Raw genomic sequence first — 25,042 nt, forward strand, 5'->3', positions numbered from 1 at the left:
ACTGTCTCCACTAGAGCAGTGCCTAAAACAGTAGTTATTCAGTAAATACCTATTCACTGATAAAATTTGTGGGCTACAAAGAATACGTCATAAACTTTGGTGCTGAAACATGAATATTTTTACAGAAATGGGACAAATGGTTTTTCCAACAAATTCTGGATGTTTCTGTTCTACACTTAATTTGTGTAGAAATAGAAAACATGTAATAGCTCCATGTTTCAAATGAGATGGTAGCCATGATAGTAGCATTGAACTGAGACAGGACTGTATTCTAATTCGATTCTTCCATTCCAAATCTGTGTGATGATGGGGAATCTCTTACACTTTTTGAGTCCATTTTTGAATTTGCTATATGGGAATAAAACCTATTTCACATACCTCACAGGGCTGTTTAAGGATTTAATGATACAATGCATGTATGTGTCCTACTTTAAAGTCTCCTAGCCTATATACCAAAATTAAATTTCTAAGCTTTAAATATTACAAGAATGCCTTCCAAGGGCAGTTGATAAGCTGTTTTGTTTTGTTTTGTTTCTGCTTTTCTCTAGTGCAGTGCCTGGAGATGACCACCAAACGGAAAATCATCGGCCGTCTGGTGCCGTGCCGATGTTTCCGAGGTGAAGAAGAAATCATTTCGGTTTTAGATTACTCCCACTGCAGTCTTCAGCAGGTGCCAAAGGAGGTCTTTAACTTCGAACGAACATTAGAGGAGCTTTATCTAGATGCCAATCAAATTGAAGAACTACCCAAGGTAACTTTTGACAACCTAAAATATACAATGTAAATGAGTATTTCATAACTTTCAAAGGCTTTGTTATAATGAAATGTTAACTCTGGCCTTCTATCTAGGTAACTGACAAGTCACTGAAATTGATATAACTTCCTCCAATATTCTCATTACCTTTTAATATTACTGCATTTATGATTTCACAGGCCTCTGTTAATAACAAATTGAACTCTATGGAAATCACCATTTGATGGTTTATGCTTGTTACCTTCATTTAAAATGACCTCTATAAAATTTAGAGTAGAGGGTTAAGATCAATAGTTTATGTTTAGAAAGAAAGGAAAAATATGACACTACTCCAGAACTGAAAATTCGTGTGTTGTGTAAGGTGACATTATATTAAATCCTTGAACTGTCTAAGAAATGCTTTTACACACATTAACACTATTATGAAAAACATGTTTTTGTACCTGTATGTAAAATATTTGATTATTACAAGTAGCACTGGATGTAGGTAGCATGAAACTAGTAAAAAGTTTACTAGGAATTTGAAACTATGAAACTTTGTGCACATGCACACACATACACGTGCACACCTGCACACACACACTGCCATTATGGCATTGTGCCATGCAAAGAAAACAGGTCTCCTGTGACCTTAGTGCTTATTGCAAAAAAGACTGGGTGGTAAGAGATCAGCTAAAGCAGACCAAGGCCACACAACAAAGAGGTTCAAAATCTAAACCAAGGGATCCTAACAGTCACCTAAATAAGTAACACGGATTAAGTAGTTATCATGGCATTTACCTGTGAAGGATTTATACGTCTGAGAAAGAAAAAAAAGTCATGCACTCAATTTCTGTTGTTAATGCTAAAAAGTAAAAATGTATATTAAATATCCGGTAATCAGAAAAAGAATCTCCACAGTAAAAACTTGAAGTAATTATCAGAATCTGATATTTCAACATGCTGATCAAAACAAATTATGAATAATTATATTTCTTTAGAATTATAAATTATCACTTCTTGACCTTTGTCTAAGATCAATTGTAGAATTATAAATTATGCTGTTTACATAACACTTCAAAGTTAAGAACTATTTAACGTGTACTTTAAAAACAATATACTTCATTTTTGACAACCCGTGTGTGGTGTCATCAGGGATATTTCCTTAGATGACACTATACACAGGTATAGTGTATTTTTTAGGGGTAGATCAGGCCTATAAAAAATTATTGACCACATGGATTCACACTAGGATTGCACATCAAGTGAAACCTGGACTGAAATGGGCTGTCTGTTCTACCAGATGAGGAACTACTTGAGGGTACAGATGGCACTGCATTTATCTCTGCCTCCCTGTACATGGGCAGGCATGGTGAATTTCACATAACGGATTCTGAGTCTCTGTTGTCCCTGATTGATGGAACAATGCAGAGAACTTCATATGCCATAGGGCTTGATTAGCAAAAGCATGTAAGGTTGAATAAGTCAGAAATGTGGTAATCCATTCTAATTTAGGAAAATAAGGATGGGGTGGTGAGGGGGGTGGTTCTAGGTCAGGCCAATCTAGGATTGCCAGAAACAAATAGAGAACACCTAGTTATATTTTACTTTTAAATCCAAAAACAAATGACATTTTTGTAAAACTATATCCCAAATGTTGCATGGGATACATTTATGCTAAAGAAAAAAAGAGTTTTATTTACATGATATTCAAGTTTAACTTGTCATCTTGTATTTTTATTTGCTAAATCTGGCAACCCTAGGCCAATCTAGTCATTTTAAATCTTTTCCTATTTCTATACAACAAATTTTGTAAGATAAGTAGTACAAACATGGTTAACTTATCAAGCAAGTATTTATTTAATATCCACTCTACTATATAGTACTTGAAGCTTAAGGGGGCAGTTATACGAGAAACAAATCTCAATCTCTGCCCTTCTGGATCTGACAATCTAATTATGGAGAAAAACTGAAGCATTTGAGGCAAGTGCTCAGTGATGTAGAATCAGAGCCAAAGAGTGAAGCACCATTGTAGAGCTTATGTATAGAGGAGAGCCCCATTTTTGGAGAAGAAAGGGAAGAACTTGACCAAAAAGCATAGATGCAGACTTCAAGATGCATCTAGAGTCGAAGGGAGCAGAGTTGTGAAGAGTCTAGAACAGAAGGTGCATGTACATGAATGCGGGCAATATGTAGGGAGAGTGGGGAGCACTCAGATTATGAAAGGTTTTGAAAGTCACATAGTATTGTTTGGCTTAATGCATTGATAAGATAATTCCATTGAAAAGTCTTATACATCGAGGAACTCGCTAGGATCCTAAGTAGGCTTGGAAGAGAAATCTTAAGATATTTTGTCTGTGTGGTTAGTTAAAATAATTGACTATCATTAATTAAAAATAATATAAGTATACTAAAGACTTAATATATTTTATCAGTTTATTATAGTTAAGGAGAATTTATTATCCTTTATCATTAACCTGCCATATATCTTTCAGAGAAGTTTTACATAATCTTTTAGGATTTCTGTGAGTTTCAAGGTTGCATTTCTTTACTTTCATAAAACAGCCATGTAAGCTAGTTTCCCCTAATGTATATGATATATTGAAATATGATCTAAATGATCTGATATTGAGGTATGATCCAAATAGTACATAGATGTATTTGTGCATTATTGGGAAAAATACAAGATAGGAAAATGAAATGAATAATGGATCAGAGTTCATTATATGTGTTTCAAGTAACAGAAAACCCAATACAAACTGACTTTACAAAGGAACAGGTTTGATTGACTCTCATAAGTGAAAGGTCCATCTCAGAACAGTAATCAGAATTGATGTGTTTCTATTCACCTTAGCAGCAACACATTTATTCTGAGGCTGACCTTTCTCATGGTAGCAGAATGGCTGCAGGAATTCTAGAGTTCACCTCCACAGCAGCCAAAAACAGAAATATCTGAATCCTTAAAACTCTTTCTGAGAAGGACAAAAAATGTCTCCCCTAGAATTCTTCAACTAATTTGTCTGCAGATCTCATTGGCATTAATTGTGTCACATGTTTACTGCTGATAAAATTCCTTTGCTGTTTGAGTACAGAATAAGCTACTATAAGAAAAGTGGAATTACTGTAATTGGGCTAAATAATAATGAGTCACCTCTGTAGAGTTGTGGCTGCTGGCAGCAGTACAAGGGGAAGGGGTGGAAGGGTGAAACAGCTGTTGCAGGGATAACCACAATGTGCACTACAAACAAACTGCTATAAAGTAATTATTTCAGGAGGAAAAAAAATGGCTCGAAATAAAAAACTATGTATAAGGTTGTTAGTGACCTATAGGCTGAGTACTGAGCTCTTTAAGGAATTAAATCTTTAAAGTTGGATTAAATAAAGTATTTGCCATTTTATTTTATGGTTTTCTTTGAGTTGTTATTCAGATTTGTTGAGTAATAAGATAGCCATTTTTATTCTCAATATTACATTATAGTAAGAATTATCTTCTATATATGTATTCTTTGCTTTCTGATATTGAACATGGAGAATATTATAATTGGTGATGAAGCTCTTCTATAAGATGTTATATAATACAACGAGTAGAGAACAAAAAGTCAAGGTAAAAGGCATTAGGGAAGATATGCCAATAGTGTGTCAGAAAAGATACAAGAATAGATATGAAAAAACAGGAAGTATTTTAATTAGGAGTAGTTCAATCTCTGTGTCTTAATTTTCTCTAGTGAAAGGTAAAAATACAAAATGACATGCCTTAAACACAGTGATAGAAACCCATACAGCTTATAATTTAGTACTGTTTTGCTTGTTATTTTGAATTAGGAACTTAAAATTATAGACAGAGTAGTAGACCATAACAGGTGCATATTATATATGAAGTAGTGTGGGATGGCAAATTTGAAAAAAGCAATAAAGAGAAAAACTGAAAAGAAACTTCTTGAAACTGAAGAACTTTAAAACAGGGATTATAAATAATTTTGGAAAAGCCAGCATGTAACTAAAATTGAAAGATGTGGAGAGCGAATTTGGTAGATGAAATCAATTTAACCACATGTAAAAGAAATGGGACTGAATTTTAAGTACCATACTTTCAACATTTTCTCTGCTTAAAAGTTTACAACCTACTCCAAAAATATTTTAGAGATCAAGAACCAGAGCTTTTGACCCAGACAAATCTGGAATTATATCCTAGCATTGGTATTTGGTTAGAAAAGTATTTTTCCTGGAAATCTGTTCCTTCATTAGTAAAACTGGGGAAGTAACAGCACTATCTTCTGTGGGTAGGTGGGTGGCTGAATGGATAGATAGATGATTGATTGGTTGATAGATAGATAGAGTACTGGGTGAGATGATGTTTGTAGAATATCTGTAATAGAAAAATACTCAATAATTGGTATTTATTATTCTATCACAGCTGAAATAAGATTTCCATGTTAATTTACCCTGAATCAAACAAAAGTAAGATTTTGTAACATCTCAGAATAGTTCTAGGTGTTGACTATTCAACATAAAATATTGTGGCATCACTTTCTCTTTATCTGAAATCTTCAAAGACATCTAGGAAAACATTCCCTGGCCCATAAAACATGATAGGGTTCTGACCCTACACAATTACATCAACACATTTGTGATAATACCACTACTTCCCCAGAGAATTTTCTTGACTCACACAATCACAATATTACATTATTTTTATTAGAAACAACCCTACAGATTATAATTTAGCTCTCAATTTACTAATAAGTAAATCCAAAGGAAAAAGTTAATTGACTTTCCTCAGGCCACATGGCATGTTAGAGTCCTATCCAAAATTATTACCAAAGACTATGTATTAGGAAAGGAGAGGTTAAGCTGCAGTAAAAACAAGTCAGAATCTCAGTGAATAACTGAACAGAAATTTTGCTTTGTGTGCCATGAGTGCTGGCAGGGACCACTGCTCTTCACAAGCCCATCCTAACAAGTAGTTCAACTTTCTACCCAATGCAGAATCATATATTTGTTATTTCTCTTGCAATGGTCACCCAAGCTCTTCGTGAACATTTTTAGTAATGGAAAAAAGATCACCAATTTAAGGTACAGACCATTATATAACTGAAAAGTTCTAATTTTTAGTAAACTCTGTAATATGTTAATGATGTTTCCCTATTTTCATCCATCTATCTATCAATTCAACACTTGTCTCAGAGCTCAGGGTGATACAAAGATTGTTAAGGTATGCCTTCACTGAACAAGAAACTATGCTTTCATCATCACTGCCTTGATCCTTCAAATATTTTTAAAAGTTCATGTACTTTGCTTAAGGGTTCTCTTTTTTAAATATAATTATTATACTTTAAGTTCTGGGGTACATGTGCAGAGCGTGCAGGTTTGTTACATAGGTATGCACGTGCCATGGTGGTTTGCTGCATCCATCTCCCCGTCATCTACATTAGGTGTTTCTCCTAATACTATCCCTCCTCTATCCCCCAACCCCCTGCTATACCTCCCCTACCCCCCCATCCCCCAACAGGCCCTGGTGTGTATGATATTCCTCTCCCTGTGTCCATGTGTTCTCATTGTTCAACACCCACTTATCAGTGAGAACATGAGGTGTTTGGTTTTCTGTTCTTGTGTCAGTTTGCTGAGAATTGTGGTTTCCAGCTTTATCCTTGTCCCTGCAAAGGACATGACAAGTTTCCAACTTTTCTTGACTATTTTTCAAAGATATGTGATCTAGACTCCTAACCATTATAGTTACTGTCTTCTGCACCCATTGCATTTGTTAGCTTAGTTTTAGGTATTGCTTTATCAAATAAAAATATTTATCCAAGTAAAAGTACCCCCCAGAAAAGCAATAAACAAAATGTGATCAAACTCAGGAGAGGAGTCATAGTTGGAGATGGGTATTTGAGAGTCATCCTCCCAAAAAGTGAGAGTTAAAATCAACAGACAACAATAAAAAGTCCTTAGAAAGGAAAAAGACAATTGCAGAGAAAAATATATCAAACTTTAAAAAGTGAAATGATAGTATAAACTCACTGCTGGAACTTGCCTAGAAGTTGTTTGTGTTTCCCCTAGCAGTCATGACAACTTTGCATACAGAAGCAAAATTGGGAAATTTTATTATGCTCATGAAGCCAAAAAATCTCTCCATGGGTAAGAGGAATGTAACATCTCAACTGATTTTGATCTAGGTTTCTATAGCTTATAAAACCTATTTTCTCTAATGAACAGAAAAAAAAGAGAACAATTTGCTGTGTAGCACTTTCAAAACTAATTCTAGATATTTTCAATCCTCTAAGATATTGGAGATTTAAGGTCTTGAGTATTTCACTTATAGAGATCACACATTAACTGTTTTGTGTCTGAAGGGTGAAGTTCTTGCTTCCTATAAGAGTGCCATAAAACACTCAGAGTGGATACATTAGTGAAAGGTAGAAAAGTTATACAGATATTTTAAACTAATTAGCAGGAAAACCAAGATATGTATTCTTAAAACTTACTCATTTCCTGGAGGCACATTGATGGTGTCTTCATTTGATGCTGCTTTTACCTCAACATGACGCAGATCAGTTGATCTCTAGCAAACCGTGGGAACTGACATTTTCTTTCTTTTGCTAAGTAAACATTTTTAAAACACTCATATATGACTTTTATTATTTAATTGTAAATGCTTTCACACCCAAATGTGGAAAACAATCATAAGCACAGAACAAATGGCATCCTTCTAAAAGAAAAAATTGGCAGTAAACTTGCACTGTCTTTTTTTCTTAAAAGTTTTGTCAAGATGTAATTTACATACCATCAAATTCATTTTTACAAATTCAGTTGTTATTTTCACAGAATCGCACAACTATCACCACTGTCTAATTCTAGAACATATTCATCACCCTTCAAAAAACCTCCCATATCTATTAGCAGTCACTCCATGTTCCCTGCTTCTCCTCGCCCCTGGCAACTTATTTCTCCATCAATTTGCCTATTTCAGAAATTTCATATAAACAGAATTATACAGCATACGTCCTTTTGAAACATTATGCTCTTTTCACTGAGCATAATGTTTTCAGGATTCATCCATGACATAGCATGTGTCAGTACTTCATTCCTTCTTATTGACAAATGACATTCCTTTGTATAAATATACTGTATGTCATTTAAAATGTTATTTTTCTGTAATACATATGTGTAGCTATTTTTTCTTTCTTCCTTTCTTTCTCTCTCTCTCTTTCACTCTTTCTTTCTTTCTTCTTTTTTTTTGAGATGGAGTTTTGTTCTTGTTTCCCAGGCTGGAATGCAGTGGTGCGATCTCGGCTCACTGCAACCTCCATCTCCCAGGTTCAAGCAATTCTCCTGCCTCAGCCTCCCAAGTAGCTGGTATTACAGGTACCCACCATCATGCCCAGCTAATTTTTTGTATTTTCAGTAGAGAAGGGTTTCACTATGTTGGCCAGGCTGGTCTCCATCTCCTGACCTCAGGAGATCCACCCACCTCAGCTTCCCAAATTGCTGGGATTACAGGCATGAGCACCTAGCCATGTGTAACTATTTTCTTAATACAAATCCATCAGTTTGGAGCTTTACTGTCTTTAGTATATATAAAGTTGAACTCTAATACCCAGATTCCTCCAGTATTTAGAGTTTTGTTTTTTATTTTTATTTATTTATTTATTTATTTAGAGACAGAGTCCTACTCTGTTGCCCAGTCTTGCATGCAGTGGCATGCCTACTGCATCCTCAAACTCCTGGGCTCAATTGATCCTCCCACCTAAGCCTCCTGAGTATCTGAGACTACAGGTGGGTACTACCAGGCACAGATAATTTTTTATAGACAGGTGGTATTATGCTCTTTGTTAGTATATTGCCCAAGGTGGTCGTCTCAAACTCCTAGCCTCAAGTGATCCTCCCGAAGTGCTGGGATTACAGACATGAGCCACTGCACCTGGCCAATCCAATATTTTGTTTTAATTAATTGCTGATTGAAATTCAATTTCATAAAAATATATAGTAAAAATGAAGGTAAATTTTTAACAATATTATACTCAATATAGAATATTGTCAGCAAGTTGAGAGATGCCAGAGGGGGAAAAAAAAACAGCCTCCATATATCGACAGTTGCTTGCCCTAGGTGGAGGAAAAACAAAAAAACAAAACAGACATTAGGAAGCCAGGTCCAGGCGAGGGCTGCAGGAAGACAGCTGTATGTGCTCACTACTCCATGTCAACCACTCATTGGATAGCTGAAACATTGATCACTCAGTATAAAGCAGTCAGGGATTTATCACAAAGGTGTTTTAGACTGGTGAAAGTTTTATAATGGGCTGGCTTCAGTCACTGGCCCAAGAAATAGCAGAAATCCTCCCCATCTGTTTAGAAAATAAATGAACAACAAAAATGCATCTGAGTCATGGCAGCGGCCAGCAGATTAAATAGAGCTCCATGTTAATGACTGGCACATGGGCTCTGACAATTTTGTTGGAGCAGTTTGGGCACCTATATGCCAAGCAGGCTTTATCCTCAGAGATTTTACCCTTGGTTTTTCCACTGTCAGGTTGGCTCTGCCCCATATCTTACTCCTTTGTTTCCTCCAGGTCTCTGCTCAAACATCACTGGAGAAGCCTTTCCCCGTTATCTTATACAAAATATTTCATACAAAATAATAACACCTACCACTTATTCAGCCTGGGCAAAATTTGAGGCCTCATTGTGTCTCTAAGAGACATCCCATACAACTTCGTTGTGTTAACTAGTATTAAGAAACTCCCTACTTAATCATTGACGTAAACCATCACCGTAAATATCTTCCTCTGATATGATATTATTTTACAAGGAATAAGAGCTTTGACAGCAGCCATAGGTGAGGAAGGAAGAGGAAAGTTAGAGCTTATCTGCATATGCATAAAACACAAAAAATAAAACTCTCATGTAGCAGTTTTTAAATTTTGGGTGCTGATCCTGGGTATTGGAATAATTTTTGTGATTCCTCCATAAGCCAGGACCTAATACAACACCCTCTTTGCATTTTTTTTCTTCCTCTCAAACTCTGAGTACTTTTATGCATATAAATTAGAGCTGTCACGTTTGCTCAAATAAAGGAATGTGCTGTCTGACTCTAGGAGTAGTCAAAGGTCGGATGTCATGGAACGTGCTTTTATGTTTGGGGATGTGGGGTGGAATAGGTTTCCTAAGATTCTTTCCAAACAATGTTTTGTGATTCACTAGTATAAACTTCTTTTTAAATAGGCAAAAATGACCAACAATAGAAGAAAGCATTCTGACAAACAATGTAGAAACTATAGTTACCACTTATTATCACAGAGGTACTACAGTACAATGTAAAGAATTCTGGTAAGAGAGGACCTGGGTTTAACACAAGTTCTGCCACTAATTAGTCATAGGAATTCAGACATATTGTTTAACTCCTTTGAGCCTTAGTGTCTTCATCTGCGGTAGTTGCTCATCTGGGTTTGTTCTTGCCCATCTCCTACAATTGTGGTGATGATCAAATAGTATAAAGTATGTGAAAGTACTTTAAAAACAGCAAAGTAATCTAAAGCATCCCTAACCTGAAAATCTGAAATCTGAAATGCTCCAAAATCTGAAACTTTTTGAGCACAATTATAATACCACAATTAGAAATTTTCACACCCGATCTCATATGATAGGTCACAGTCAAAACTTGGTTTCATGCACAAAAAAATTATTTTTTAAATGTTACATAAAATTACCATCAGGTTATGTGTATAAATATATATGAAGCATAAATGAGTTTCGTGTTTACACTTAGGTCCCATCCCTAAGATATCTCATTATGTATATGCAAGTATTCCAAGAAAAAAAAATTGAAATCCAAAACGCTTCTGGTTCCGAGTATAATGGATATTTAATCTGTATAACTGTTGAGTTAAGAGAAATGGCTTATTGTAGTAAGAAGCAAGAGTTGTTTAATAAAGTTGCTTTGCATATTTAAAACAAAGACAAATATAACACTAAAAAAACAGAACCTCTTTTAGTTGCTTAACCAATGGCTACAGATTACTATTTAATATGGATTTATGGTTGTGTCAGTTAGTTTTACTTATTGTAGGCCAGGAAAACCAACTGGCCATTTTAGGTAAAGATGAACATTTACTGGAAATATAGCCAGGCTCATAGAATTAATAGGAGCCTAAAGAACTTTACATGGAAAAAGGACAGGAACCAAGAGAGTTCTAGACTGCTGCTCAGAATTCACAGCACAGCAATGGTCTGGGCCACACAATGCTGATCTTCTGAAGATGGCAATTTGCAAAGACCCCCATGTAACCATGACAGTTCAAGATTCAAATTCCTGCTGCCTCCACAATGTACAATGAGGGATGTCATTAAAAGGGAGATCAAGGTTCTAATGAAATAAGGGGAATAGGTGTCTGACAAAATAAACAAAAAGCATCCTCCAATATTCTACATATTATATTCTTTCAATTTTATTCATGCTTCTTTTCATTCACTGATATTTGTAACTTAAGACATATTAGTTCAAGGCCATGTTTTTCTTAAAACTTTAAGTAAAATTATCTGAAAACAAGGACATTTATTTATTTTGTGAGAGGTCTAATGAGATCAAAGGAGCCATGGAAGAAAGATCTTAGGGTGACAGATTTTGAAATGCTATTTCATAATTGTGATTGTAGTTTTTCAAAACTTGAATGATCATTGATTATTTTATTTTTTCCTTCTACTTAAAAAGGAATCTTTTGAAATGAAAAAACTGCTTGTATCACTATAATTGCTGCTTAAACAATTGTCATGATTGAGAAATATGAAATGTGTTGTTCTAGATTTAACATAGCCTAAACTTGCAAATGTTGATCAAAAAATTGCCACTTGTTTAATACAGTTGTCCCATTTTAAAATTTCATGTTAACACTAACTCCCTTAAGGGTTTGTCTTTCATAAACAGGGAATGTCCTGTAACCTTGGCATATATCTATGGTGGGCTGTCCTTAGATCTTGGGTTTGAATAAAGATTTAAAAAAAATGACCTTTTAAAATTTCTCACTTTCTCAACAATGACTTTGTGCATGATTCTGTCCTCCAGTAGAAAACTTAGATTCACCTGACATAAGTCATATATCCACTCTTTGATTAATGTTTCCAGAAATATGAGAACCTGTAACTAACAAGGTTGCATGATTTTTCCCCCAGCACCAAATGCATACAATTTTTCTGAATATATAAAACTACATCGAGAATAAAACTATCTCACATATATGCATATGTGATACATAAATAATTTAAAAATTGGCTCTGTTTAATCTCTTTTAGCATCTTTTTTCAAATCTGTTCTTTAATTGGAATTATTTTGGCATTTAAATGAAGTTATTTATTTTAATAAATAAATAATGTAGGTGAACTCTCTAAAGTCCTAAGGAAGAATGAGATGAAGGATAAATTAGCAAAAACATAGTTTGAATGTAGAAAATAGTAAATAATTTTTGCTTACTCTGATTTTCCTTTTTGTTTAAAATGTCTTGTTATTTAAAAATTTATAGTATCAGCAACTCTTAATTATGTGTCAGTGAGAAACTGACATCTATAGTATCCAAGTCATTTTTTGAAGTTTTATAATCTTTTACAATTTTATAATGAGTAAGATGACTTACTCATGCCATCATTTATTTCTAACCTTTACCCAAATACCAAAACTCATTAAAATCTGATTCAACAACAAATTTGCTGACTTTTACTGCCAGTTTTTGAGAAATGATATAAAAAATTCAAAATTTTTGGAAAATATATCAATTGATTTTTTTTGTTCATTCAGCAAACATTTCTTGATTATCAATTATGTGCAGGCATTGTTCCAGGTGCCAGAGATATATTATTGAGCAAGATCAACAAGTCTCTATTCTCACAAAATCTACCTTGCTGCTAAAGGAGCAGGTAAATCAACAAACAATTTAAAATAAAAGTATTAGGTGATGGCAAATGCCATTATGAAAATAAAGCAGGGGGACAGGTGCAGTGGCTCATACCTGTAATCCCAGCACTTTGGGAGGGTGAGGTTGGTGGATCACCTGAGGTCAGGAGTTCGAGACCAGCCTGGCCAACATGATGAAACCTCCTCTCCATTGAAAATACAAAAAAATTAGCTGGGCATGATGGCGGGCGCCTGTAATCCCAGCTACTTGGGAGGCTGAGGCAGAAGAATTGCTTGAACCTGGGAGGTGGAAGTTGCAGTGAGCTGAGATCGGGCCACTGCACTTCAGGCTGGGCAACAAGAGCCAAACTCCATCTCAAAAAAAAAATTTTTTTTAATAAAAAGAAAAAAAGAAAGAAAAAGAAAATAAAGCAGGAGAACTGTTGGGAGGCTATTTGAGGTGGAAATTGAAGTAAATGCCTAAAAAATGTTCTTTTGTGTTGAGTTCTGAATGACAGGGAGGGGTTAACCATGCAAGATCAGAGAAAGAACATTCTAGGCAAAGGGGACACCCTAAAGTAAGAAGGAGTGTGACATAGTTACAGAACAGGAAGAAGAGAGTGTGTAAAGAATGAAGGAAAGAGTGGTCCCAGATGCCACAGGAGAGGTAGGTGGGAGAGGTTGCAGGAGAAAGAGTGGGGCTAAATCAGACAAGTTCAGACAAGTTCAGACAAGCTAGGAATGGTCTTAAGATATTATTCCAAATGACACGAGGAATTCTGAGAGAAACAATGATATGAAATTACTTCTATTTTTAAAATACCACTCTGATTGCAGTGGAAATACATTGTGGCAAGTCAAGAGCAGAGACAAAGAGATTAGAGGCTATTGCAGTTGTTCAGGTGAGAGGCTGATGGCTTCAACTAGACTGATGATAGCGAAGAAAAGGAGAGGAATTTCAGACTAAGTTTTGTAGGCAAAGTTAACAAAATTTGATAATGAAATGGATTTGAGAGATAGGAGATTAGGACCAGAAAGGAAATTTAGAAAGAGTTGCATTGATAGAAGAAGAAAAGAAACAAGGAAAGAAAGGGTTTTTCAAGATATAGGAAAACTTATATTGTCATGAATGCCAAGAAAAGCACAGAAAGAATTTTTAGAAAAGATAGTACAAACTGAGAGATTGGCTAAGAGAATAAAAGAGAGCCCATTGTATTTGCTAGTATGGAAGTCATTGGTGACCTTAATAAGAGTAATATAGTGAAAACCTGATTGAAGTTGATATAAGAGACAGTGGTGAATATAAACATCTCTATTGAAAATGTTTTGTTGTTAGGGAAAGCAGAAAAATGGGACCAGCTAGAGAAGTGCACGAGGTCAAAATACATTTTGTTTTGTTTTAAGATCAGTGACATGAAGGCACATTTGTACATGACCAGAATTAAATAAGAAGAAAGGGGGAGAAACTAGAGGCAGGAAATTGATGGAATAATTATAGGAGCAAAGACCTGAAGGCAAAAGGATACGAGTTCCTTGGAATGTGTGAAGGGGAAGAATAGACATACTTCATTCATTGTAATGAAAGAGAAAGAAGAAAATATGGGTGCAGATGATGATGGTTAGGAGGACTTGAGGGACATGATGGATGCTGAAGTTTGGTTCAAACTATAGAGGTTCCAATGTGTGAAAGAAATGTGGGAATCAGTGAGATGAAAGGATGGAAAGTGGCAATTTTGCAATGTGCCAAGAGGGTGAGAGAGTGGGGTACATGAAATTTGGGATTAAAGAGGAATATCATTTATAAAAGAAATTGAGGGCCTTTCATGTATAAATTATCTGTATTTTATAAAGTTTCTTCTTAAAGTGGTGGGTAGTTGAGAAACAGATACCAAAGACAGGTTCTCCTAAAGTCTCCTATATTGGCTTATATGCCTGGAGCAGAATAAACTGAAAACACAGATGAACAGCTAAGAAGGCAGGAATTGCAACAAATGTTAATTGATCATCTGCTCTGTGTTAAGCATTTCATATGCAACAGCTTTTCTGTCCTCAGAACAACCTGCCCAATAGGTTTTGTTATCCTTACTAAATTTAAGGACCCTAAAGCACAATGAGTTTAAAGAATGTACTAAAGGTTATACAACTAGAAAATAGAACTGGACATGGTGGCTTGCACTTGTTATCCCTGCGACTGGGGAGACTGAGGCAGGAGGATCGCCTGAGCCCAAGAGTTCAAGACTGCAGTAAACTGTGATCGCACCACTATACTTCAGCCTGAGAGACAGAGTGACACCCGATCTCTTTTTCTTTTTCTTTTTTTTTTTATTTTTTTAATTTTTATTTTATTTTATTTATTTATTTTTTATTGCATTTTAGGTTTTGGGGTACATGTGAAAAACATGCAAGGTTGTTGCATAGGTGCATACGTGGCAGTATGATTTGCTGCCTCCCTCCCCTTCACCTATATCTGGCATTTCTCCCCATGCTATCCCTCCCCAACTCCCCACCCCCCCGCTATCCACCCCCCCAACAGACCCCCGTGTATAGTGCTCCCCTCCCTGTGTCCATGTGTTCTCCTTGTTCAACACCCGCCTATGAGTGAGAACATGTGGTGTTTGATTTTGTGTTCTTGTGTCAGTTTGCTGAGAATGATGTTTTCCAGGTTCATCCATGTCCCTACGAAGGATGTGAACTCCTCGTTTTTAATGGCTGCATAATATTCCATGGTGTACATGTGCCACATTTTTCCTGTCCAGTCTATCATCGATGGGCATTTGGGCTGGTTCCAGGTCTTTGCTATTGTAAACTGTGCTGCAATGAATATTCGTGTGCATGTGTCCTTATAGTAGAACGATTTATAATCCTTTGGATATATGCCCAGTAATGGGATTGCTGGGTCAAATGGAATCTCTATTTCTAGGTCCTTGAGGATTCATCCCGGGGATGCAAGGCTGGTTCAATATACACAAATCTATAAATGTAATTAACCACATAAACAGAACCAAAAACAAAAACCGCATGATTATCTCAATTGATGCAGAGAAGGCCTTCGACAAAATTCAACAGCCCTTTATGCTAAAAACTCTCAATAAACTAGGTATCGACGGAACGTATCTCAAAATAATAAAAGCTATTTATGACAAACCGACAGCCAATATCATACTGAATGGGCAAAAACTGGAAGCATTCCCTTTGAAATCTGGCACTAGACAAGGATGCCCTCTCTCACCACTCCTATTCAATATAGTACTGGAAGTTCTAGCCAGAGCAATCAGTCAAGAAAAAGAAATAAAGGGTATTCGATTAGAAAAGGAGGAAGTCAAATTGTCTCTATTTGCAGACGACATGATTGTATATCTTTTTCTTTTTCTTTTTCTTGAGACGGAATTTCACTCTGTCACCCAGGCTGGAGCATGGAGTGCACTGGCCCCATCTCAGCTCATTGCAACCTCCGCTTCCCGGGTTTTAAGCGATTCTCCTGCCTCAGCCTCCCAAGTAGCTGGGATTACAGGTGTGTGCCACCACGCCTGGCTAATTTTTGTATTTTTAGTAAAGACAGGGTTTCATGTTTGTCAGGCTGCTCTCGAACTCCTGACCTCGTGATCCACCTGCCTCAGTCTCCCAAAGTGCTGAGATTACAGGCATGAGCCAACACGCCCAGTTCAACACCTGATCTCTTAAAAAAAAGTGGCCTGGCCCAGGGTGGTGACCCTGAAGATAGATTTGAAGGACAGAGTTTGGAGAGGTTTTTAGAAGGCAAACTTTACTGGACTGGCCATCTTGATGCTGGGGGAAAGGGCAAAAAAGTCACATGTGACTCCTGGGTTTCTGCTACAACGTATCTGTGTAAGCCAAAAGAAGGGAGGCATAGAATCCAGGGAACAGAGCCCAGTTCAAGAAAGCAGTAAAGGAATATTTTACAAAAGCCAGGTGTGCATCACATTGAAAGAGCAGTCTTCCCATGCTGGAGCCGGCTTTAAAGGGCACAGGAGTGAATTGCTCTAGAGTAAAATGTGGACCTAGCCATTATCTGATGTGCTTTAGGTTTAGAAATATAATTGCTTGGCATTTGACAGAGCTTTTTAAGCATTTGGAGAAAATTAAGGATAAATGTATAGAAAAGCTAAAAAAATGAGGCAATTTCACGAACAAAAAACTTTTATAAGTAGCATATACATAGGATGAACAAATCTAGAAATCTAATTTACAGCATGAGAACTATAGGTAATAAAACTGTACTGTATATAAAATTCATGCTAAATGAGATTTTAGCTACTCTTGCCACAGGAACAAGGAAAAGATAAATGAGGTGATTTATGTGTTAATTTACTTCACTATAGTAGCCTTTTTACTATCTATGTGTATTCTGTAACATCATGTTACATACCTTAAATATACATATTACATTTATGTTTAAAAAACTTTTATGAGTAAAGCAAACACAGGGTACAAATCCACATTATTAATGTCAGCATTTACTACTGATTTAACCTGAGATTTGGATGTAAGTATGCTGGGAAGATGAGGAAAAAGACTGATGGTGGCTTTGGTGATGACAGATAATATGATTTTTCAGATATCATAATATGAAATAAATACACAATCTCTACAATTGATAGAAGACAAAGAAATACATTCGTGTCTTTAGAAATGTGGAAGAAAATACAAAAAGTAATAGCTAAAAGAGTTGAAAGCAACCACCTCTCGAAGAGAGATTGTGGGATGTGAAGAAGAGGAAAAAGAACTGAGACATTTTTATTTAAAAATTTTCAAGAGAAAAAGAGAATTGAGCTAGAAGAGAAAAACACAGGGATTAGGCCTTTGGTAGAGCTGACCAAATCTGACAATATAATAGTACTTCCTTTTGAAAATGATTTATTGATGTGTCTTCTAAAAGCCACAGTAATAAAAATATATGACCAGAGCACAAGCATATTATAAAACATCATTTGTGCGAATTAAATGAAGTAAAAATGTAACTTCATTAAGATGTGACAATTTATGCTATTTTTTTCACTACTTCTTTTAATAGTTGTTACTTGGTTATTACATGTTTTAATATTATTCATTTCCAGATGAATTTTTAGTATGTGACTTGACAGTTTGTTATACCCTTTAGAATTAATCCCCCATCAACTCTAAAAGGCTGATTTCATTCTAGAAGTGAGTCCAAATTTCCACATTAGTAAAATGCCCTCTCTGATTCCAATTCTTGACCAGCCACTCTTAGAAAGTCAGGCCATTCTCAACTTGTTACAGAAATGTAGGATTACTTCATAGAGATTATGAAGCTGATCTTGCATAGAATTGACCTCTAGTCACATGTAAAATTCATATATGGACATTTACTTTCAAAAATTAGCAGAGCTATATAAGGCCAGGAGTCAGGATCTACTGTAGCAAACATGTACTGCTTCTTTTTATAACAACAATTAATTAAATGATTTCTAAGAGAGAACTACGAATAGGTTACAGAATCAAATGCAAAATTCATCTGAATCATGAAGATTAAAAATCATGTTTGCTGTATTCTGTTGTTAGAAATACTGTGGTGGAAAAGTTTAGGAGACCCTGGACTAGACTTCAGAGATAATGAGCAGTTCCCCAGATTCTGAGAAATGATGGGAAAGAAACAAAGCCAAGGATATGAATAATGTAAGCTCACCCTTATTGCCTCCTAGCTAGTATTATTTAATTTCAAAGGTCAGCTCCAAAATCCCAGAAGAGCCTCTAACTACAGAGACAAAGAGCAGCCTGAAGTGAAATGTCTCGTGTAGGGAAAACCACTAGAGACTTAGAGTTGGGCGACTTAAATTTGGATCCCAGTTTGGGGGAGATTATCAGCCTCAGTTTCTCTCCTACGTAAAGTGGAGAATATAGCCTCTACCTTGAAAGAGTGTCTAACTCGTGTCTTATTTTTATCATCTACTGACCTTGTGGTAATTCTTCTTCACTGTTATATATTATATAACATAATATATATGAAATGTGAGTATGATGTCTGCAAAACATAACCTTTCAACAAATGACAGTAATTGCTATGAGCTGCAATACAGCAAAGAATACAAAAAAGCTGGCCTCTATAAAATGAGAAATGAATAGTTGCACTTTCCAGAAAGGAAGTTTTCTTCTATTCTAAATTAACAGTGATAGAAAGTAAAACAATATTTTGCAGATACTTTTTCTTCCAAAATGTATATGGAAATACATTTTTAATAAAATACTAGATATATATATATATATATCCCTTCTATGCATAGAGGCAATTTATTGCTTCCATAATGAACCTGAAACAGCACTAAGCGAGTTAAGTCTCAACCAGGAGAGGTTAGAGGAAACACCAATATTCTATCTCTTACTTTAAAACCATTGTACTGCTTCTTGCTTTTCTGGTAACAATGAAACCTCACTACCTTGCTATTGATTTTTCATTTTGGTGTGGGTGTGGGGATGTGGAGGTGTGACATTTGTTGCCCAGACAGTTAAGTTTCTGTTTTCTTTAAATTTTAAGTGGATGAATTAAAGATTTATTTCCTCTTTTTTGAGATTATTTATGGTGAATTTCCCATGGCCCTCAATGGAGTCTTTCCTGTGAGTGAGTGACCTTAATTAGCATTGAACTTTAGCTTTCAACCAAGACCCCCAAACAATGAAGAGCTGACTGATAAAAGCTTGTAGTATGTGCTTACTCCTTAACATGACGTTTGCTTCGGTCATCACCAGTGAACACTGCCACCAGCCTACAGAGGAACCCTAACACTTGGGAGGCATGGGGCAGAGCCAGGGCCCACAGAGTCAGGGCATGGGGGATGTCAACAGCAGGAGGAACTCTCTTTAGAAGAATGAAGTCAGGGATATCAGAGTGCAGTGTTCTCAGAAAGGAGGGGTGACATTGTTAAATGGAATAGGGAGGCCAAGAAAGGCAAGAACTGTATAATCTATTAGACCAGGCAATAAAGTGTCATTTGTATCTTTTACAATGCCAGCTTTAGGGGAGCAGAGGGGAAAACTCCTTGACCTTTCTGTTCTCTCTGGGTTATCACCTTCATCTATTCTCATATTCTCAGTGCCATAGTGAAGACTCACAAATCTACAATGCCAGCTCAGCCCAGTCTCTCAATCTTCAAACTTGTACAGGCTTGCTGGATTTACTTGAATATTAACAATAAGTGTAATTTCCCCAATTGACACCTGTCCCTTGTCCTGTATTCTGTTTCAGTTGGTGACTATCCATTCAGGTTGGTTACCAAGACAGTCAACATTTACTCTTTGTATTTGTTCAGCTTCCACATCAAATCAACAGTCGAGATACTGCTGCCTAAATATTTCTTAAATCTATCTCACCTCTCCAGTCTATGGCTGGAGACTTTGTCAGACCTTCATCTCATGGCCAACTAATGGAATAGTCTCCTTACTGTTATCTTAAACCAGCATTTTCCTCTATTTTATTCCTCACACAGACAACAGTGACCCATTCCAAATATAAATATAACCAGACTATAACCTAAGTTAAGGAAGCAACCTGTCTCTAACTTCAGGGGAAAAAAACCATGCAACTTAGCATGGAATGCTGAAACGAGGCCTCTACAGTCTGGCTATAGCCTATTTCTGCAATCTCTTGCTTCTTCTGTTCTCTTAGGAAGTATTCCTGAAATATAGAAGTTTTTCTTGCCTGTGGGTCCATACTGTTTCCTCTGCCTGGCATGCTACTTTGATTCATCTCAACTGTCACTTCCTCCCACAGCCTTCATCATTCACTCTCTGGCACAGTTGTTCCACTCTCCTCCATGCCTCCATATTACTGTGTATACGATTCCAAAGTTGTACTTGCCAAAGCTATGGCAGTTATTCATTCTATATATATATTTATTGAATGCTTACTCTGTTCCAGGGAAATAAGGATGAATAAGAAAGACACTAATGTGTGTCTGCCTCCCCTACCATAATACTGAACTATGTCTATTTAGTCTTTGTTTCCATGGGAACTAGTACAGTGTTTAGTCCAAAGCTAGCTTCTCACTAAATATTTATTATAAATACTTATAATTTTGTAACAGTGAGTTATAGAAATATACATAAAAGAGTGTATGAAAACACAGTAGAGAGACAGCCAATCCTGCTTTGCTTGGGAGTCAGGGGAGTGCACCTGGTAGAAGTGCATTGCTGAAGACAACACTAGAGCACAATCTAATTGGGTTTTTAGATTAGAAATGGAAACTTAGAGAAACATGGAACTAGCTCAGTAATGTGGCTAAGTATGGGTGGAGTCAGAATTCAAATCCAGGTCTATCTGATTCCAAAGTTTATAATCTACTTATTATCACTACCAGTGGAGACAAAACTCCGGTTATACCATGAGCCATCTTCTCCCAGAGCTAGTCAGCAAAGTTGGGCCTTTTGTCCCTCACAACTGATCAGGGCATAGAAGAGCAAAAACAAATATACACACGTATATACAGTTACATACACAAACCAGCTTATGCTAGCATGGAACTCTAGATTAATGCCATCCAGCCTAGTTGTTCACGTACCACATTGATTACTCTCTATAGACAGAGCCAGTATTTTCTTAAGTCAATTAACAAAAACTTTACCAACCACTAATTACTAAAAAGCCACAAAAGGAACCCACCTTCAAAGGCACATCTATGAACAAGCATGTTCATACACAAATATCCTTTGTCTTTAGCATAATAGAGATATCAGGAATTTACCCGAAATACCCAGAAACAATGAAGCTGTGTTGAAATTAAGAACATTTAAAACTATGCTTTATTTTTTATTATACTTTAAGTTCTGGGGTACATGTGCAGATCGTGCGGGTTTGTTACATAGGTATACACATGCCATGGTGGTGATTTGCTGCATCCATCGTCCTGTTATCTACATTAGGTATTTCTCCTAATGCTATCCCTCCTCAATCCCCCCACCCCCTGCTATTCCTCCCCTAGGCCCCCACCCTCCAGGCCCCAGTGTGTGATGTTCCCCTCACATTTTTCTGTTTCATTCTGGGTGTAATTAGCTTGCTACCATCACATAAAGTAATCAAGGATATGAAAGTTAAATAACATTTTCATTTTAAAAGTTTTAATGCAAATTATTCTTGAATAGAGTAGGTATGGCTATGCCTTGTACACTCAAAGCAATAACTGTTATTCCAATGAAACAGATATAATCCCTTCCTTCTGAGACAATGGCAAACATTAAGATAACCTTGCTCTTCCAAAGGGAAAAATGATTCAACACTTCTTTGTACAAATTGTTGTTTAAAAGATCTGTATTTTAAAAACAACAGCAGTGATATTTACTGTTTTCTAGGATAAAATGCCTGGGTATTTATTGTAGTCACCATCTTTCTGCAAGAAATAAAAGAGGTCTTCTCTGCAGCACATTCAGTATTGCTAAAATGTACTAGAAAGAATTATAATTGTTTCCTTTTCCTATAGCTCCAATCTTACTTGATACTATCAGCACTTGTCCAGCATTATACTTGCCCTACCGACCCTACACCATCACTACTACTTGGGACCCTAAAGTCTTGTTTGACTATAACATCTTCTCTTCTTTGCCCATGTACTGCTGGCACCAACTGTTAATGATTTCTCCTCTTACCTGTGTCACTCTGCTCAGTTCTACTAACAGTGCCTTAATGAAGACTCATTATTTTTCATCTGAATGTTTTATATTCTCCCACCTGCCTGTCTGTTCGTAGTTGTTTCTTAAAAACAAAAATCTGAGTAAGTCACTACCCTGCATATGAATATTTAAGGGGCAGATGTCAGTGTGGGACAGTAGTATAGAATGGTTTCTTAAAGCACACAAATCCATGTGTTTAAATTCTCTAAATCAAAGAAAAAAGGTCTAGGGATATTTCTTTGGGAATAAAATGTGCTTTGCAGAGCCTTGTCTCTGCTATAGTATTTATTACACTGAATCTTGTTTATAACCATTAGTTGGCTGTATACATGAGGAAGGGGATTCTTTGTTATTCATCTTTGAATCCTGGCTCTGTGCCTGTCAGTGAGTAGATGTTCAAGAGGTGATCACTGAACACAAGCAGTTTAGGGGGAAGGGAAATGGAAAGGTGAGATAAAGGGAGGGAGAAAAAAAAGGAAGGAAAGGAAAGGTAAATGAATGTCACAATTGGAAGCTTACAATTTCACTAAGTATGTATATAAAACCATTTTTACTCTTTTTTACTGAGTTGGCTCTTTTCTAACAAAAAATAACTATTAACACTTGTTTTAAACTAAAGAATTTTAAAACATTTTGTTATAATATGCATGATATAATTATTTCTTTGAAACAACTTTCAAATGAACTAAACATCTTTAAAGGGATTCAAAAGAAGAACTTCTAAGAAACCAGCAATTCAGTGATGCCAACTCATTAGACAATCATTTCTTTTCCCTGGTGAAATCTACATGGGCCTACATATGGCATCAATAACTCTCTCACCAAATATTTATGATTTAATATAAAGCTTTTCAGGAAAAGGATTTATCTTTTGAAAATTCACACACAACTAATACTTTTTTATTTGTGGTAAAAAAAAAAACTGTATACCTTATTTTATTTTTTGTAAGAAACTAAACTATGTTTGAGATACAGCTGTCTACATTTATGCCATTTTTATAATGTTCTTAATTTTCCAAGCATGAGTATGAAGATGTTAAATGCTGATCCAAAGTATGATTTTTGCATTTATGTGGCACTTCACTAACCACAGAGTGCTATAACATATAATTTTCTCTAAGCTGCTCTCTGTCAGTAGATGGTCATTGAGTCTCAGTCTTCTGTAATTCTCCTGGGACCTGCAACCATTGTGAGGGCTCACTGGTTCCCTTGTCTTATACACTCTCCCCTCCCAGGAAGCCATCAACTGTTGTCAGTTGTCACCGTTATCTTTCCAAAGCTCAGATCTGATAATTCAGAGGTGATAGTGTGCTCATATAGAAATGGCTTTGTGGCCAGACATGATAATCCAAACACTTTGGGAGGCCCACGCAGGTGGATCACTTGAGGTCAGGAGTTCAAGACCAGCCTGGCCAACATGGTGAAACCCTGTCTGTACCAAAAATATAAAAAATTAGCTGGGTATGGTGGCACGCAGCTGTAATTCCCAGCTACTCAGCAGGCTGAGGCAGGAGAATCTCTTGAACCTGGAAGGTGGAGGTGGCAGTGAGCTGAGATCGTACTACTGCTCTGCAGCCTGGGCAACAGAGCGAGACCCCATCTCAAAAAAAAAAAAATGGCTTTGTACCCACACAGAACTAATTTTGAATGTTAACTCTGGCACCTGCTAGCAATATGATCTTGTAAAAGTTACCTCCTGAGTTTTCTCATCTACAAAATAAGGATAATAATACCTTCTTTACAACATTGTTGTAAGTTGAGACAATATACTTCAAAGTGTAGTTTAGTCACTTGCACCTATGTAATAGCCACACAAAAAATGGTGACTACCTTGCTATTATGCCACTCTCCTACATAGAATATTCATCAAAGAATAACCATTTACTGAGAAGGTACAATGTGCCAAGCATTGTGTTGCACACTTTCCATACTACGGGAACTAGAGAAACTACACTACAGTCTTGTAATCACAAAACTCGGACATCCAAGTTTCAATAGGTATAAATGTACAGAATGTTACAAAAGCATGCAGGTGGAGCATGTAAACCAGTCTTAATCTATGACCTGCAACTTGAACAAGGGAGTAGAGGGGAGGTGGGATAGGGTGGAGTGGAAAAGAGCTCCAGTTGGAGACTTGGCAATTGCAAAGTCAAGAAAGAGAACAGCAGGTGCAGAAACACAGCTGCTGAATGTGGCTAGAGATGTGGTGACACAGGACAGCAGAGGGGGGTTATGAGAAGGGACAGGGTAAAGGGGGAATGGCAAGATGAGAAATTGGAGAGGCAAAGAGCCGTGAATGCCACATTAAGGAATTTGGACTGTCCTGAAGAGAGCAGACAACTACTGAAAAATTATGAGGAGGAGATGGACCTAATCACATTTGCTTTTTTCAAAGAAATATGCCATCACTTCCTTTCAGAGTGGCCAGTAACCTAGCCCGCAGATCCATACCTGGGCTTCAGGTGGTTTGCAAGTTCCCTAAAATTGGTTGCAAATATGTGTATTTTTGTGGATGGATGCATGCACATGTGCATATGTGTGTTCTCATAAACATTTTTCTGGAGATAGCAACTGAAAGGTTAACTCACAATTGTGAAAAATGGCCGTCCAAACACTTCCTACAGGATAAAGCTCAGACTCTTATAGTCTTTTACATTCTGGCTAAAACCCTCATTTTTCATTCCTTTCCACACAGTTTAGAGTACAGCCACTTGCTTTTTGTTGTTGTTGCCATTCTGAATATGCTTCTGAGCCTTTCCTTCATATACAGCTTCTTGGGCTTCTCTGCACTTTCC

General features: G+C 36.5%; 1 protein-coding gene across 11 annotated transcripts in view; it reads left to right on the forward strand.

Moving 5' to 3' along the window:
• The window catches only part of LRRC7 (leucine rich repeat containing 7), a 592,672-nt gene that overhangs the window by 214,318 nt on the left and 353,312 nt on the right, over positions 1-25,042 (forward strand). For all 11 annotated transcript variants that reach the window (XM_064372501.1, XM_064372500.1, XM_021667706.2 and 8 more), the window contains one exon: positions 549-751. In XM_064372501.1, coding sequence (XP_064228571.1) covers positions 549-751 — 203 coding nt within the window. The remainder of the gene's footprint in view (positions 1-548; positions 752-25,042) is intronic.

The sequence above is a fragment of the Aotus nancymaae genome, unplaced genomic scaffold, assembly GCF_030222135.1.
Source record: "Aotus nancymaae isolate 86718 unplaced genomic scaffold, 86718_ANA_hifiasm-v0.15.2.pri h1tg000007l, whole genome shotgun sequence".
NCBI lineage: Eukaryota > Metazoa > Chordata > Mammalia > Primates > Aotidae > Aotus > Aotus nancymaae.